The following is a 17,924-nucleotide window of genomic DNA, read 5'->3' as shown; positions in this document are numbered from 1 at the left end:
AAGCCGATTGAGTGGAGCTTGATGGGAAACAGTCATTTTTACAGATGTTTGTCCAAGAATGTTGATTTTTTTTTTTAAGATTTTATTGGGGAGTTGGGGGGATGGGAACAGATTGGGGATTGGGGGGATGGGAACAGACAAGTTGCTGTTGTTTTGTTCTTCAGTCTAGTTGTGGAGGACGTTGCTTCACTGGCCCAAGTTGGCACCATCATTGCGCTCTTCCCAGGCAAGGCAGATCAGTCGCCGGCTTCTGGACGGCCGTTCATTGCGGCTGCTGGCCGCTCACGCTGGCTGCTGGCTACACACGGTAGCCCATGGCAACCCACTGCAGCAGGGGCTGCAGCCTACGCCGTCGCTGGCAACTCACGACCACCCAGCTCCAGGTTGAGCTGTTGTTCAGCATCTTAGCTGTGGAGGGCAGTGTCACTGGCCCTCATATGTGGGATCTGAATCGGGGTTCTCTGGCATCCCAAGCCAGTTCTTAACCATCGCGCCACTCGGCCGGCCCCTGTTGATTTTTTTTTTTATGGTGAATAAGAATTTAGGTGTATTTGGAGAAGTAGGTAAAAAATTAAACTAAATGCTAAGCTAGACAGTTCAAGTTGGAGCAGAACCCTTTTATGTTGGAGCAGGTTAGCTTTGATCAGGACAGCTCTCCCTGAACTTAAACCTCAGCATCAGTTACCTCAGCAGGCAGGTGGCTTTGTGCTGGGACACAGCAGGCTCTGGATTCATGGCATCCAGAGTGAATGCTGTTTTGGGAAAGGAAGCACAAATGTTTTTTTAAATATATGGAGATGTGGATATGGAACCAGTAGATGAGCGAGGGTTTTTGCATAGTTACTCCCAATCTGATGAATAATTGGAAGCTTCAAGCTGCTTCACAACTCTGCCCTTGGTTTCCAGCCTCTTCCTTCCCAAAGAGACTTACTGGTGGACTGTGTGTGGGCCTTTGTGTAATAGATTCCGGCCCACCTGTCAAGTGGCCTTATAGGTTGTTTATTTCAAAGTGACAGACATGGTGTTGCTCCTCACTGGCTCACACTTGACCTTTATTTAACCCTGTGTCTCCCTGCCCTCTTAGCTGTTGCTTTGGGCATAGGAGCTTGGGTGAGTCATGAGGAATGGGGGAGGTTTGGAGGAGTAAAGAAATGAGAGGCAGTTGTGGAAGAAATGGATACGTTTCCTAAGAATTGACTATACACTGGCATAAACACCCACGGGGCTTCCTGGTTTCACCTGGCAGTCTGCAGCTCACCCATGAATGTTAAGTGAGAACATGCTTCAGTGCACTACAGGGCAGCCCGCCTAACAGCCTGCGTCAGTACCCAGGCTCGGCAAAGGGCCGCTCCATTGTGCTGAATTCCCTTTGAGTGGCCACTGGTACATTTGTGGGCCATGGTGGAGACCATCCAGGGGGTGCTCCACCCAGAAACATCCATCTGCTCAGGGAGGAGTATAAGGATTGATATGTTTTTTTTGTTTTGTTTTGTTTTTTTTAGCTGAGCCATCCTGCCACCTGTTGGCAGCTCAGCAGCTGCTCAGCTTGGGCCGGACTCGAACCGCTGTTGCTCAGAGCTCAAACTCTTGAGCGAGCTCTTAACCAACTGAGCCACTTGGCCGGCCGGATTGATAAGGTTTTCTTTTTTCCTTTAAAAAAAAAATTCTAGTTTCACAAATACCCAGGAATTGAAAATGATAATGAGTATGACTTAAGTTCCTCAAAACAGATCCCTGAAGGAGAATCAGGTGAGTACTGATATGCTAGTGCCTCACCAGGTCACTGGCAGGTAACAGGTAACACTCATCAGGTAGCTGAGTCCTAAGCTCCATGACTCTCAGTTTGTCTTGAGTCACTGCACACTTCTGAGAGGCATTGTGAGGCCTGTGGCTTTGCTGCCTGTGCATGTCAGTGAGAGGAAACGAGTTCTGTGATGCTAAACATTTGGCATGATGTACAGGGCCTGCAAAGATACTTGCTGGTCTCAGAGCTGGTCCGCACCGAGACATCTGGGGACTGTATCGGATTAGGAAGCAGAGGGTTGGCAAGCTTCTTGAGTTCTCGCGTTTTGCCACTTATTGGGTTTGGGTTCTTCCAGGAAGAGTCTGCCGAAGCTGAGGATCATGGACTTCCTCACCTCCACAGCCATCCTGCCCCTGCTGTTTGGCTGCGTGGGAATCTGCAGCCTCCTCAAGCTGCTGCAGCGCATGCGCACGAGGGCCTACCTCCGGAACGCTGTGGTGGTCATTACAGGCGCCACCTCAGGCCTGGGGCGAGGTAGGTCCTAGAAGCAGTGCTGTTGGGGTTGGGGACATGGGCCAGGCTGGATGAGCCATTCAGCTGCACAGGGACCACCAGGCTGGGTGACTCGGGAACAAGAGAATGTCACTGTCCTTGGCCTGGTTGGGAAAAGCAAAAGCTTAAGTGCAATGAAGAATGGCTCCTGCCTTTCAGTGTCAGTGTGGGAAGACCGCAGTAACCTGGATACCGCATACTCAGCTCCAGCTGGTTGTTCAAATGGGGATTTTTATGTGAAGGCTCCCAGTTTCCAAATATGGACAACTGGTTACCTCTGTGAGGGCTAAACAAAGCATGCCTTCTCCTGGATTCAGTAAGCATCCTTGGCTTATGGCCTTGGTGTCAGCTTCTCCACACCTTCCCCTCAACGGACCATGCCTCCTGCTGTACTCTGGGCACAGCTCTGGCACGGCTGGAAACAGAATAAGTGATGCCTCAGCTAACCAGGTTCTCCAGTTTCATTCCACTCTAATTTGGTGAACACGCTAAGCTTCTAGGTCTCAGGAATTGTATGCTGGGACACAGGTCTGGAGTCAGTAACCCCCGTCCCATCCCTGTCTCCCCCGACACACACACAAATGAGTTTGTTGCACTGCCATCATTTCCCTTCCAAACATGTATATTAACTTTGGCACTGAAGGGGAACCACATATTTCACCCCAAAATATGCTACTTTGGCATATTAATTATTTTTAATTAAAGTTACTTAAGAAACAGCCAGTGTAAAAAGGACATTCTGACCTTCCTTTGTCCTCCTAAGAACTGGAAATAAATCTCCCGTGTGAAAGTATCCTCCCTGTTACCAGGAGGTAGAAAGCATCCTTATCATCGAGATGAGGAATTCAAGGTCGAGAAGGCTGTGTAAACAAATCTTGTTACTTCTTCATCAATTTACTACCCAATGCCCGAACCCCATTGTCTTGTCAAATCTTCACAAATGTATTGTTTCTTCTAAAAGGTGTAAAAGCTGCCTAATTCGGTCACTTTTTAGAGCTTCCTATTTTGGGGGGCTCCCGTATGCACAAAATTAAACGTTTTTCTCCTGTTAATCTGTCTTATGATAATTTAATTATTAGACTAGCCATAGAGCCGAGAAGGGAAGAAGAAGGGAAGCCTTCCTGTCCTCCAGCGAGTGTACAGACAGCATGTGGCAGGGAACCTCCTGCCCTCTGTCAGCATCTGCACACACCCCTCACCACACCAGGATAGGATCCGCATGCACTCGGTTCCATGGAAGAGGGCCGAGAGGTGCCCTGAATTGTGGTAAACCCACCATTGCTGCATCTTTTGGTTGGTGATAGTACAGCCAGCGCTGATGCCGCATCTCCCATGTGCTGGGACAAACAGATGAAAGACAGGGTCCTGTCCCTCAAAAGAGTTTGCGGTCTGATGGAGAGAGGCAAGGACTTATCTCAGTATATTGCCATTTCAGTCATGGATGTTCCCAACCAGGCCTGGTAAAGGGAAGGCACATGTATATGTGCTGGCTTGTGCTTTATGTTATTGAATTCTTACAGCTGAGATTCAGAGAAGGTATGACTTGCCCTAGGACTTCTAGCTTGAAAGTGCAAAGCCAAGCTTCAAACCCACGTCTCTCTGACATCAGAAGTCAGTCTGGTCTCACCTGAGGAGGAAAGAGCCAGGGAAAAGGAAGGGTGGGCTAGCAGGGAGGGCATTGCAGACAGGCCCACAGCTGGGAGCAGCACAGATGTGCAGGGGCTGCTAAGCACTTGGGTGTTGCAGGAACACAAAGGAGCAGGTGGGACCTTGTCTGCAGGGTAAGTGGCTTGCAGTCGGCCTGGGAAGGCTTTGGGAAGTGTGTATTCATTTGTATGCCACTGTGATGTTTGGGTGAGGTCTCCGGGGGTGAACCCTGAGCCTGTCATTAGACCTGCATGGGGACAGCTGCCTCAGGCGCTTTGCCACAGTTGGTCCTCTGACCTTACTCAGATACTATATATAGGGTAGTCAGCAGCTGCTTCTCTTAATCGCAGAGAAAAGCGTTTGTTTAAAAGTCTTTGAGAGTTGGCTGAAATGGAAAGGTGTGGAGTTGCATGTGCTCTGGTACAGGGACATTTGAGAAGGACACTTCTCTTCATCATTCTACATTTCCTCTTCCGGACACCAAGACTATGAAAGGAATAGAAAATGTAATTGAAAAATAATAAAGCCATTTCCCAAATTCCAAACCACTCTGCTTATGTTCTGCCCCATTTAACATCTTAGGGATAGGACTCCATGTTTCTCTCGCCCTGCCAGCCAGGTAAAATAGGAAAGAATTGTTAACAAGCCGTCTCAAGTACACATGCCCGCTGCTCCTTCGCTCCCATGAGGAGGAATACTGTGCGTTGTCTTTGGTGGTTCTGCCCACTGTTAGCCACTCAGGAAGTTTGAGTTATGTGAGGAGTCTTCCGATAGCTTTCTGTATTTCTCCTATCTTGTCTCCTGTTTTGTATATTTAAGTTACATGAGCTTGTCCTTGTAAAACAGTAGGACCATTCACTAAAGGAACAGAATGTTCTGGATGCTTACTGTAGCCAGCCTAAGCCCATGTACAAGCCAGGAGTGTGGCAGCACTGGAGAGGCACCTGGCAGCCCTCAATGAATGGCACCTGAGGACACTTCCTTTTCCCCTGACCCTCCTGCCTCCCTGTATCAGCTTTTTCAGGAAATGAAAAATGTAGTCCTTCTAATCTGTTTTATTTTGTGTCACTCCTAAACAAACTTTCATTTCCTCCCTTTGCTAGGCAGCAAAGCTTGAGCAGAATGTAGGTGACCATTTTCCAGAAGCTGTTTATACACCAGCCTGCCTCCCCCTCACCTTTGGTTCTGCGTGTCTGCATGCTTTGAAGACACCTCACAGAATGTCCATTATGCTGGTCAGGACAGGAGGAATGGGGTGAGAAGCTGACAGGACCAGAAATTCCGAATCTTTGGAAATGATTTAGTAAACTGGATGAGTAGTTATAACCTCAGGAATGCTGGCTTCTTGGTTTGAGAGAAACCACCCATCCCCACCACCCGCCAGAGGCCTTTGCTGCTCATGTGAGGACAGCAGGATGCAGGCTGTCCTGTGACATTGCCCCTTCCCCGCCTCGATACCCCTCACCACCGAGGGACAGGCAGATCAGGGGCTGCAGCTCTGTCTGGGTTTGTGCCCTTTGTCCCATGAGCCAGTGAACAAAGCAACCAGATCTTCAAAGAAGATGATACAGCACGCTTGAAAATGTATTGATTTAGTACACTTAGCACTTCTTTCCAGAAAACTCCATCTGGGGATGTGCACGGAGGTGCTGGCCTGAGGATGGCAACGTAAACGCTGTAAGAGAAGCTAACGGAGGCACTGTAGAGTGAAAAGGGAGGGCTTTGCCGCATAAGACAATCCAGATGTCAAAACACTTTTCTGGGGGATGTTGGAGTTCCTTCTCTCGTGTTTTGAACCCTTCTAGCTTTAAGGAATTTTGATATTTTTGTGGGGGGAGGGCTGTCAGACCAGTACACCTTGCCAAGACCCTACTGCCTCCTCTCTTCACGGAGAGGAAGTGACAGCCTCTACCCCTCACCTCTCCCTGAGTTGCTGCCAGGGCAGGCCTGCCCTTTCTAGGAGCCGGGGGAGACCAGGACACCACTTGATGGCCTTGGCCTCTAAGTCTCAGTCTGGGACCCAATCAATGGTCAGCTAGGGGCTGGGGCTCTGTGCAGATGTGCTCGCGGGCACTTGAGGGACCACACCTTGGGTGAGGACAGGCAGTGCTGCTTTAAACCCTTGCATTTCAATGTTCACCAACAGTCAGTTTTTAGAACACTTTAAAAAGGCAGCTTAGAAATACAAAATAACACTGTAGTACTTTTTTTATAATGCTTTGTATCAACTACTGTTATCTACTTTAACTCATTCAATTCCAGTTTCTATCTACATCTTAATAAGAGGAATGAGAAACAAAGAGGTTATAACTTACCCAAGACCAGAAACTGTCCAAAGTTGGAGTTGAACACAGGAAGTGTTGCTGTGAGCCCAAAGCTGCCTGCAGCCGTGTTCCATCTTATGGAGGAGAAGCCAGGCTTGGGGAATGATGTAGCGGAAGGGCAGCCAGCATCGGGAGACCCTGGCTCCTGCTACCAGAAGCCCTGTCCTTCCCAAGTGTTGGCCATTCAGCCTTTTTTAAATTCTTGAACTAGCCCAAAATCCTCCTGATAAATCCTTTTGCTTTGCTGCAATGTGAGTTGAGTCTCTCTTCCTGCCACCAACAGGATATTGACTAATAGAGGTGCCCAGATAGTTCTGGACTCTCCCTCGCCATGGTCTCACCTGATGACATCATTGTCATCGGGAATGTAGTAGTGGGCTCCGTGGAGCCTGGTCTTCTCCAGTCCCCTCACACCCCACAGCAGGAGGGAGCCCTTTATCATCCTTTACTGTAGGCATGCGGCATGCTTCAACTCCTTATTCTCCAGGTGTGTCATTTTGCAGCCTAGCAAGGCTAGAGATGCTCCACTCTGCCCTAGCCCCTCAAGCACTCCCTGGGAAACAGCCCCTCAGACCTCACCACGCCTTCTCAACAGAGTCCTGTGTCCCCTATGTTTCTACAAAACTGTGTTTTGTGCCCCAGTAGATATGTGCCTATTGCATCCAAGCGGCTTGGGAGACAGCCTGGGTTGTGCTGGATCGCAGGCCTCAGCAGACACGGCAGCACGATAGCTGGCGCTGCCTCGTCATGGGCACATTGCTTGACCTTGCTAAGTAAGCTTCCTCAGCTGTGAAAATGGGGATCATGCTCCCAGGGTTGTTCAGAGGCGGAGACAACTACTGAAAGTTCTGAGCATAGTGCCTCACAAACCTGTCCACCAGCCCCTGCTTTCCTGCCCTGTGGATGTCAGTCACACCACTGCACAGGAGCTCCCTTAAGGCAACAACAGCTCCTTTATCATTAAACTGAGTTCCTAGCTCCATGCCTGGTCCACAGCCGTGCCTAATGCATACATGTTGAGTGCATGGAGAAATCAATACATATTCTGAAACATTGGGTATGTTTGAACTGCGTTGGGGAAGAAAGGCCTTGAATTTCCTCCTCATCAAGGTTTTCTCTTCTTCCTTTAGAATGTGCTAGAGTCTTCTATGCTGCGGGGACTAAGCTGGTGCTCTGTGGCCGGAACAGGGAGGCCCTAGAAGAACTCACCAGAGAACTCACTGCTGCTCAGGTTACCAAGGTGAGCCCAGGCGTATTTTTTCTGTGGGGAAGGGGTACAGTCAATCCTCTGCTGAGCTAGTGGCCCACGCCTGGGCTTCTGGGCATGCAGAGCCTCTGCATGGCCACACTTCCGGGAAGGCAGCAGGTCTCCACAGCCAACTGGGCTCTATGGCCTGAGGACAAGGAACTGTCATATGGTTCAAATTCCAACTCCACCACTTATTATAGCACTGCGGGTTTAGTAAGCTCCCTCTGTGACTGCTCTCCTCTCCCCCATTTACCTGGCTAATATCTACTCAAATTTTTGAGGTTGGGAGGAAGCGGGAAAGGGCAGGTTGGCAATGACTCTTAAAATTTTAATTGTGGAAAAATAGACATAACACAATATTTATCATTTTAACCATTTATAAGTGTACAGCTCATGGCGTTAAATATACTCTCAATGTGTGTAATTATCACCACTATCTGTACCCAAAACTTTGTCATCCCCAACAAAAATTTTGTGCCCATTAAATACTAATTCATACTTATCCCCGCTCTCCAGTCTCTGGAAACCTCTAGTCTACTTTCTATGAATCTGCCTATTCTAGGTACCTCATATAACTAGGAAAATATAGTATTTGTCCTTCTGTGTCTGGCTACTTCACTAAGTATAATGTCTTCAGGGTTCATCCATATTGTAGCCTGTATCAAAATTTTATTCCTTTTTATGGAAGAATATCTTATTGTATGTATATGCCCCATTTCATTTATCCATTTGCTGATGGACACCATGGTTGTTTCCACCTTTTGGCTATTGTAAATACTGCTGCTGTAGACATTGGTGTATGTGTATCTGAGTCCCTGCTTCCAATTTTTGTTATTTTACACACCTAGGAGTGGAATTGCTGAGTCATATGGTAGTTTCATGCTGAATCTTTCGAGGAACTGCCAAACTGTTTTCCACAGCAGCTGCACCGTTTTATATTCCCACCATCAGTGCACAAGTGTTCCAGTTTCTCCACATCCTTGCCAACGCTTGTTATTTTCTATTTGTTTTTTTTGCTGTTGTTTTTTAATTAACTCATCCTGCGAGGTATGATGTAGTATCTCATTGTGGTTTTAATTTGCATTTCCCTAATTGCAAGTGATGTTAATCATATTATGTGCTTATTGACTATTCATATACCTACTTTGGAGAATGTCTATTCAAGTCCTGTGCCCATTTGTTAATCAGGTTGTTTATTGTTGTTTTTTAGTTTAGGAGTTCTCAATATGTTCTGGATATTAATCCCTTATTAGATATATGATTTGGAAATATTTTCTCCTATTCAAGTAGATTGTCTTTTCACTTTCTTGATAGTGTCTTTAATGCACATACACATAAGTTTTTAATTTGACAAAGCCCAGTTTATCTGGTTTTTCTTTTGTTGCCTGCGCTTTTGGTGTCATATCCATGAGGTTGTTACCAAATCCAGTGTTATGGAGATTTTCTCCAATGTTTTATTCTAAGAGTTCTATAGTTTTAACTCTTACATTTAAGCTTTTGATACATTTAATTTTCATATATGGTGTTAGGTAGGGGTCCAACTTCATTCTTTTGCATGTGGATATCCAGCTTTCCCAGCACCAGTTGTTGAAAAGATTGTCCTTTCCCCCTTGAATGGTCTTGGCACACTTGTCAAAAGTCAATTTATTGTATATTTGTGGGTATATTTCTGGGCTCTCTATTCTGTTCCATTGGTTTATATGTCTGTCCTACCATATAGTTTTGTTGTGAGTGTGTGTGTATTTGTTTTTTGGTTTTTTTTAATTGGGGAATTGGGGGGATGGGAACAGTGCTGGGGAATTGGGGGAAGGGGAACAGACAAGTTGCTGTCGTTTTGTTCTTCAGTCTAGTTGTGGAGGACGTTGTTTCACTGGCCCAAGTTGGCACCGTCATTGCGCTCTTCCCGGGCGAAGCAGATCAGTTGCCGGCTTCTGGACGGCCTCTCACTGTGGCTGCTGGCCGCTCATGCTGGCTGCTGGCCGCTCACGCTGGCTGCTGGCTACATACGGTAGCCCATGGCAACCCACTGCCACAGGGGCTGCAGCCTATGCCGTCGCCGGCGACTCATGGCAGCCCAGCTCCAGGTTGAGCTGTTGTTCAGCATCTTAGCTGTGGAGGGCAGTGTCACTGGCCCTCATATATGGGATCCGAACCGGGGCCCTCTGGCGTCCCAAGCCAGTTCTTAACCATCGCGCCACTCAGCCGGCCCTGGTTTTTTTTTTTAATTGGGCAACAGTGTATTTTTTCCAGAACCCATCAGCTCCAAGTCAAGTCATTGTCCTTCAGTCTGGTTGTGGAGGGCTCAGCTCAGCTCCAAGTCCAGAGGCCATTTTCACTCTAGTTGTGGGGGCGTGCAGCCCACCATCCCATGCAGGAATCAAACCGGCAACCTTGTTGTTAAGAGCATGCACTCTTAACCAGCTGAGCCATCTGGCCGCCCATCGGCGGCTCAGGTCAAGTCATCTTCAATCTAGTTGCGGGAGGAGCAGCTCACTGTGACCCATGTGGGAATCGAACCGGCAACTCTATTGTTTAGAGCTCGCAGTCTAACAAACTGAGCCACTCAGCCGGCCCCCTACCATATAGTTTTAATTACTCTATCTTTGTACTAAGTTTCCAAGTCAAGAAGTGTGAGTCCTCTACTTTGTTTGTAGTTTTCAAGGTTGTTTTGGCTATTCCTGAATAGCCATTGCAATTCCATATGAATGCTAAGATTTTTTTCTCTATCTCTGCAAAAAATGCCTTCGGATTTTGATAGGGATTGCATTGAATCTGTAGATCACTTTGGGTAATATTGACATCTCAACAATATTAAGTCTTTCAATCCATGAACATGGGATGTCTTTTCATGGACTTAGGCTTTTATTTTCTATCAGCAATGTTTTGTAGTCTTAAGCATACATATCTTTCATCTCTTTGGTTAGATTTATTCCTAAGTATTTAATTCTTTTAGCTACTATTGTAAATTGATTTGCTTTCCTAATTTACTTTTCAGATTATTCATTTGCTGGTGTATAGAAACACAGCTGATTTTGTATGTTGCTCTTGTACCTTGAAACTCTGCTGAATTGCTTTATTAGCTCTGATAGCTTTCTGTAGAATTCTTGGGAGTTTCTATAAATGGAATCATGTCATCTGTGAATAGAGATAGTTTTACTTCTTCCTTTCCAATTTGAGTGCCTTTTATATATTTTTCTTGTCTTACTGCTCTGATTAGAATTCCCAGTACTATGTTAATAGCTGCAGTGAAAACAGCATCCTTGTGTTTTTCTTGATCATAGGGGAACACTTTGAGTTTTGGACCATTGAACATGATGATAGCTGTAGGTTTTTCATAAACACCCTTTACCATATTGAGGAATTTCCCCTCCATTCCTAGTTTTATGAGACATTTTATAATGAAAGGGTATTAAATTTGTCAAATCTGTTCTGTATCAATTGAGATGATCATGGGGTTTTTATCCTTTGTTTTAATAATATGATGTATTGCAAGTATATTGATTGATTTTCTTATGTTGAACCACACTTGCATTCCTAGGATAAATTCCATGTGATCATGATGAATAAACCTTTTAATATGCCATTGAATTTAATTTGCTAGTATTTTGTTGAGGATTTTAGATAGCATCTATATTCATAAAGGATAGTGGTCTGTGATTTTCTTGTGATGTCTTTATCTGGCGTTGATATCAGAGTAATGCTGGTCCAGGACCAGAGCCACCTGGTCCAGGACATTTCTTTGCCAGAAGGTTTTAGGTTATTGTTTCAATCTCTTGACCTGTTATATGCCTGCCGAGATTTCTATTTCTTCTTGAATCAGTTTAGGTAGTTTGTGTGTTTTAAGGAATTTGTCCATTTCTTCTAGGTTATTTAATTTGTTGTTATTATCTTAGAATCTTTTATCTATGTGAGGTCCCACTTCCATTTCTAATATTTAGTTGTTTGCATCCTCTCTCCTCTTTTTTTTGTTGTTGTCAATCTAGCTAATGGTTTCTCAATTTTGGTGATCCTTTCAAAAAACAACTTTTGGTTTAATTTATTTTCTTTATTTCTTTCTATCCCTGTTTTGATTATCTCCTCTCTAATCTTTATTACTTTCTTCCTCTTCTAGCTTTAGGTTTAGTTTGCTCTTTTCTAGTTCCCTATGCTGTAAAGTTACATTACTGATTTGAAATCTTTCTTTTTTAATGTAGGCATTTACAGTTACAAATTTCCCTCCTAGCATAGCTTTCACTGCATCTCATAAAAAAATTGTGTTTTCATTTTCATTTGTGTCCAAAGATTTTCTAATTTCCCTTGTGATATTTATTTATTTATTTATTTGAGTCAATGTTGTTTACAAGTGTGTTGTTTAATTTTCCAGTTTGCCTTGTTATTGATTTCTAGCTTCATCACATTGTGGTTGGAGATGACACTTTATATGATATCTGTTTTTTAAAATCTATTGGGACTTGTTTTGTGGCCTATGTAGAGAATGTTTCATGCATGCTTGAGAATAGTATGTATTGTGCTGTTGTTGGGTGGAATATTCTATATATGTCTCTTAGGTCTAATTGATTTATAGTGCTGTTCAGATCATCTATTTTCTTATTGCCCTTTTGTCTGGTTCTATTCAGTATTGACATACCAAAATATTACGGTAGCACTGTCTATTTCTCCCTTCAATTCTGTTCATTTTTACTGCATATATTTTGAGGGTTTGTTATTAGGTACATAAATGTTTATAATTGTTATATCTTCTTGCTGTAATGTACCTTATAATTATCATATAATGTCCTTTGTCTCTAGGAACATTATTTTATTTAAAGTCTTTTTTGTCTGATATTAATGTAGCCATGGTAGCTCTCTCTTGGTTATTATTTATGTTGAATTTTTTTTCATTCTGTCACTTTCAGCATATTTGTGTCTTTGGATATAAAATGAGTCTCTTAAAGACAGCATATAGTTGGATCTTTTTTTTATCCCACAATTTCTCTTTTGATTAGAGATTTTGAATTATTTGTATTTAAAGTAATTATTGTTAAGGGGGGACTTATTTCTGCTATTTTGTTATTTGTTTTCTATTTGCTTTATAGCTTTTTTTGGCCCTCATTTCCTGTATTACTGTCTTTTGTATTTAGTTGATTTTTCTGTAACGAAATGCTTTGATTCCCTTCTCATTTTCTCATGTGTATGTTCTATGTCATGTCCTGCGTGGCAAGGGCAAATGGGACACGAGAGGGGCGATGCAGATTGAATAAGAACAAGAGACAAAAGTAAGATTTAAGAGCGAGACCAAGGGACTCAGCCTTCAGAGTTAGACTGAGCCCCGAATCGGGTTGACGCATGGTTTTTATTGAAAATTTTCAAGGAAGTAAACTGCTATGCTGTGAGTCATTAACCGTATATTCTTGTGTGCCTTAAGGCTTTTTCCATTAACCTTTTCCCCATTGTACTCCAACAATTGCTATGCCTTTGTACATCTCCACATTGCCCCAGGACATAATTACATGTCCTCCCAGGGGAGACAGCTGATATCATTCCATCAGGTCCGGTCCCAGTCAGCCCCCCCCCCCCAGAGAGCTTTACAGATATCATTCCATCCGGCCTCAGTTTTCCGAGACACTCTCTCGACTAATGGGTCAGAGGCTAATGCAGAGGGGGTGGTCTAAGAATCGGCTGTAAGGCAACAGTTCTACAGCTATGTTCTTTGTGATTGCTTTGGGGACTACATTGACTATCCTAATGTTATAACAACCTAATTTGAATTTATACCAATTTAACTTCAATAGCATACAAAAACTCTACGCACAGCTCTGTTTTACCCCCTTTCAGCTATTCATGTCATAGATTTCATCTTTATACATTGCTTATCTAATAACATAGATCAGGAGTCGGCAAACTTTTGAGACAGAAGAGCCGCCAGTGGTCAGCAAACTGCGGCTCTTGAGCCACAGGCTGGGAAGTAAAATTGAAAATAAAAATAAAACTATCATAGTTTCATTTATAAAATTTTTAAAGGATATTATTCACATATTGGTGATTATGTAAAAATATATTTATGGCTCTCAAATAATTTTTTTTTTTTTTAGCTGAGCCATCCTGCCACGTTTTGGCAGCTCAGCGGCTGCTCAGCTTGGGCCGGGCATTGAACCACTGTTGCTCAGAGCTCAAACTCTTGAGCGAGCTCTTAACCAACTGAGCCACTCGGCCGGCCCCCAAATAATTTTTAAATTGTTGTGAAGGACGGGATTGTCTCTTCCTGGGGTCAGCAACCTTTTGAGACGGAACATACCCAATGAGCCGCATGTGGATCATGAGCCACAGTTTGCCGACCCCTGACATAGATTAATAATGGTTTTTAAATGAATTTGTTTTTTAAATTGTGTAGAAAACAAAAGGTAGAGTTACGAACCAAAATTACAGTAATATTAGTTTTTAAAACTGCCCATGTATTGAGATCTAAGCTGGCAGAGTAGATAAACACTGTGCCTGTTTCCTTCCATGAACACGTTAAAATTACAACTAAATTATAGAACAGTCAACCTAGAGAACCATCTGAAGTCTAGCTGAACAGAAGTTTTATAACTAAGGATATAAAGAAGCCACATTGAGACTGGTAGGTGGGGCAGAGGCGTGGAATGGCTGGCCTGTGCCTCCATATGGCAGTTGAGACTCAGGAGGGATATCTTGGTTGTGGTGGTTCCCCCCGGAGGAGTGAGGGACCCTAGGCTCCCCAGCCCAGAGTGCTGGTGCTGGTAAGAGGAACCCCCCTGGCTGTAAAAAAACAGCAGGGATTCCACCATCCACAGGGGATGGAAGGCTGTGGGAAACCCAGACGTCCTCTTAAAGGGCCCATGCACAGACTCACTTGCAGTTACTCACCCTAGGCTCCAGCTGGGGGATGATGACTTGGGGGGCCTTGGAGGCATACGGTCCAACTGAGATGTGTGGATTCAGGGTGAGGGCTGGAGGACAGTCACCATTTTCCCTATATGGGGTCCTTCTCCCATGCAGCCGGCAGGCAGGTGCCATCTTTCCTGTGTTGAGCCCTTCCTCACATGGCCAAATCTGAATCTGAATTAACCTGGTGAGATCCGCTGAGACCCTACCCTACCCAATTCTCCCAACACTGGAGGCACTTTCTTAGGAGCAGTCAGTCTCGCCTGCTTTGCACTTTTTCTTGGAAAACTATCGGACTCCACGGGCCCCAGGCAGGCAGTGACTGGCCTCTGTGTGCTCTGAGATTTTTGCTAAGTAGCTCCAGGCTCAGCAGTGACACCAAGCCAAAATCTACATTAATCTGGTGACCACAACTCTTCCCACTCTAGTGACTCCCTGAGACCCTGCCTCACCCAATTTGCATACCACACAAGGCTTTATCAGTGGCTGAGACTTAAGGGAGCTGGCAGGTGGCAGTAGGCTTCAGGGTGTCCTGGCTTGTTGTGGAGCTACCCCAGGCCTGGTACTAGTGGCAGATGTCCTCGGTTCGCAGTGTGGCCTCTCCCATGTGCCTCCAGGTTTAGCACAGGCATTAACAACTGCAGATCACTTTGTAGCTCCTACCAGGTACTCCCCACTGGTCACAAGCAGTGGGTAACCTGAGTTTGCACTGGAACCCCTCCCAAGAGGACCCAGAACCAACATACTTGGAGGTTGGCTTCAGAACACAACAGGGCACCGCCCAGTTAGCCCCAAAAGTGGCACACCAAAGGGCAGTTTCAAGAGGCACCAGAGCCCGCTGGGGCAAATCCCACTCAGTGGGGTAAGCACCCCGCACAGCAGCGTGTAAGCTATGGACCCCACAGCCAATCAACATGAGGGTCAGTCTCACTCACTGACGTGCCAATAGCAATCAAGACTCAACTGTAACATGAAGCCACACACAACCCACACAAGGAACACTCCTGGAACACTCAGAGCAGGTGACCAGGGAGACTGTGCCAGTGCCCTACAGGGCACTTAATACATGAAGCCACAGCTAAGACTGGGAGACATAGCAAATATACCTAATACATAGACACAAACACAGAGAGACAGCCAAAATGAAGAAACAAGGAAATATGTCCCAAATGAAAGAACAGGAGAAAACTCCAGTAAAAGAACTAAATGAAATGGAGGCAAGCAACCTACCAGATAGAGTTTAAAACAATGGTTATAAGGATGCTCAAGGAACTTACTGAGAACTTCAACGAAGAGATAGAAAGCATAAAAAATGACACAGAAACCGCAAAAAAGAACCAGTCAGAAATGAAGAATACAATAAATGAAGAATGTGTAAAAGGAATCACCAGCAGACTAGATGAAGCAGAGGATCAAATCAGCGATTTGGAAGACAAGGCAGCAGAAAACACCCAATCATGACAGCAAAACGAGTAGAAAAAAATGAGGATAGTTTAAGAGACCTCTGGATCAACATCAAGCATAACAACATTCACATAATAGGGGTACCAGAAGGAGAAGAGGAGAGAAAGCAAGGGATTCAGAACCTATTTGAAGAAATAATGACAGAAAATTTTCCTAATCTGGCGAAGGAAATAGACATACAAGTACAGAAAGTACAGAGTCCCAAACAAGATGAACCCAAATAGGCTCACACCAAGACACATTCTAAGTAAAATGGCAAAGGTTAAAGACAAAGAGAGAACCCTGAAAGTAGCAAGAGAAAGACAACTAGTAGTAACTTATAAAGGAACTCCCATGAGATTGCTAGCTGATTTCTCAACAGAGACTTTGCAGGCCAGAAAGGATTGGCACAAAATATTCAACATAGTGAAAAACAAAGACCTACAACCAAGGGTACTCAACCCAGCAAGGCTATCATTTAAAATGGAAAGATAAAGAGCTTCCCAGACAAAAAAAAGCTAAAGGAGTTCATCACCAACAAACCAGTATTACAAGGAATCTTAGAGGGATTCTAAGATGGGGGGGGGGATCAAAATTATGAATAATAAAGTGGCCTTGGCTACATATCTATCAACAATTACTTTCAATGTAAATGGACTAAATGCTTCAATCAAAAGACATATGAGGGTTGAATGGATAAGAAAACAAAACCCTTACATATGCTGCCTACAAGAGACTCACTTCATATTGAAAGACACACAGAGACAGAAAGTAAAGGGATGGAGAAAGATATTTCATGAAAATGGAAACAAAACAAAACAGCTGGGGTAGGAATACTAATACCTGACAAAATAGACTTTAAAACAAAGACTGTAACAAGAGACAAAGAAGCACCCAGTAGTCCCACTTCTGGGTAAGAAAGAAACCCAAAATGCTACTTCGAAGGTGGCATGTGCATTTATATGTTCACTGCAGCATTGTTTACAATGGCCAAGATGTGGAGGCAGCCTGGGTATCCATTGATGGGTGAGTGAATAAAGAGGTGGTGGTATATATATATACAATGCGATATTACTCGGCATGGAAGGGAATGGGTTCTTGCCATCTATAACAGCATGGATGGACCTGGAGGGTATTGTGCTGAGTGGAGTGTCAGACAGAGAAAGACAGATGCAATGTGATTTTGCTTATATGTGGAATTTAAAGAACAAAATAAACAAAATAGAAACAAACTCATAAATACAGAAAACACTTTGATGGTTGTCATGTGGGAGGGGGTTTGGGGGTGTGGGTGAAAGAAGGGGAAGGGATTAAGAAGTACAAATTGGTTGTTACAAAGTAGTCATGGGGATGTAGAGTATAGCATAAAGAATATAAATAATATTGTAGCAACTATGTATGGTATCATGGGTAAATTTGTTGGGGTCATAGATGGGAAGAGGTTGGGGGGCAGGGTGAAAAGGCAAAGAGATTAAGAAGTACAAGTTGGTAGTTACAAAATAATCATGGGAATGTAAAGAAAATCATAGGGAATATAGTCAATAATATGGTAATAACTATGTGTAGTGCCAGGTGGGTACTAGACTAGTCAGCGTGATCACTTCTTAAATCATACAAATGTCTAACCATATGTTGTACACCTGGAATTAATATAAAATAATATTGAATATTAACTGTAATTGAAAAATTAAAAATAGGGGGGCAAGGTAAAGGGGAATAAGAGGTCCAAATTTCCAGGTATAAAACAAATAAGTCATGGGGATGTAATATACAGCATAGGGAATATAGTCCATAATATTGTGATAGCATGGTACAGTGTCAGATGGTTGCTGGACTTATCATGGTGATCACTTCTTTAGGTATATAAATATTGAATAATTATGGTTTACCCCTGACACTAATATAATATTGCATGTTAACCATATTTTTAATAAAAATCTTTAAAAAGGGGCTGGCCAAGTGGCTCATTTGGTTAAGAGTGCAAGCTCTGGGCCGGCCGAGTGGCGCAATGGTTAAGAACTTGCTTGGGATGCCAGAGGGCCCCGGTTCGGATCCCACATATGAGGGCCAGTGACACTGCCCT

The 17,924-nt window shown here is 44.1% G+C and overlaps 1 protein-coding gene across 5 annotated transcripts in view; it reads left to right on the top strand.

The window, feature by feature from the left end:
- DHRS7B (dehydrogenase/reductase 7B) overlaps positions 1-17,924 on the top strand; it is a 59,682-nt gene that overhangs the window by 22,040 nt on the left and 19,718 nt on the right. For all 5 annotated transcript variants that reach the window (XM_019656670.1, XM_019656671.1, XM_019656668.1 and 2 more), the window contains 2 exons: positions 2,100-2,278; positions 7,398-7,507. In XM_019656670.1, the coding sequence (XP_019512215.1) occupies positions 2,100-2,278; positions 7,398-7,507 (289 nt within the window). The remainder of the gene's footprint in view (positions 1-2,099; positions 2,279-7,397; positions 7,508-17,924) is intronic.

The sequence above is a fragment of the Hipposideros armiger genome, unplaced genomic scaffold, assembly GCF_001890085.2.
Source record: "Hipposideros armiger isolate ML-2016 unplaced genomic scaffold, ASM189008v1 scaffold_264, whole genome shotgun sequence".
NCBI lineage: Eukaryota > Metazoa > Chordata > Mammalia > Chiroptera > Hipposideridae > Hipposideros > Hipposideros armiger.
This window is presented reverse-complemented; position numbering and strand designations above follow the sequence as displayed.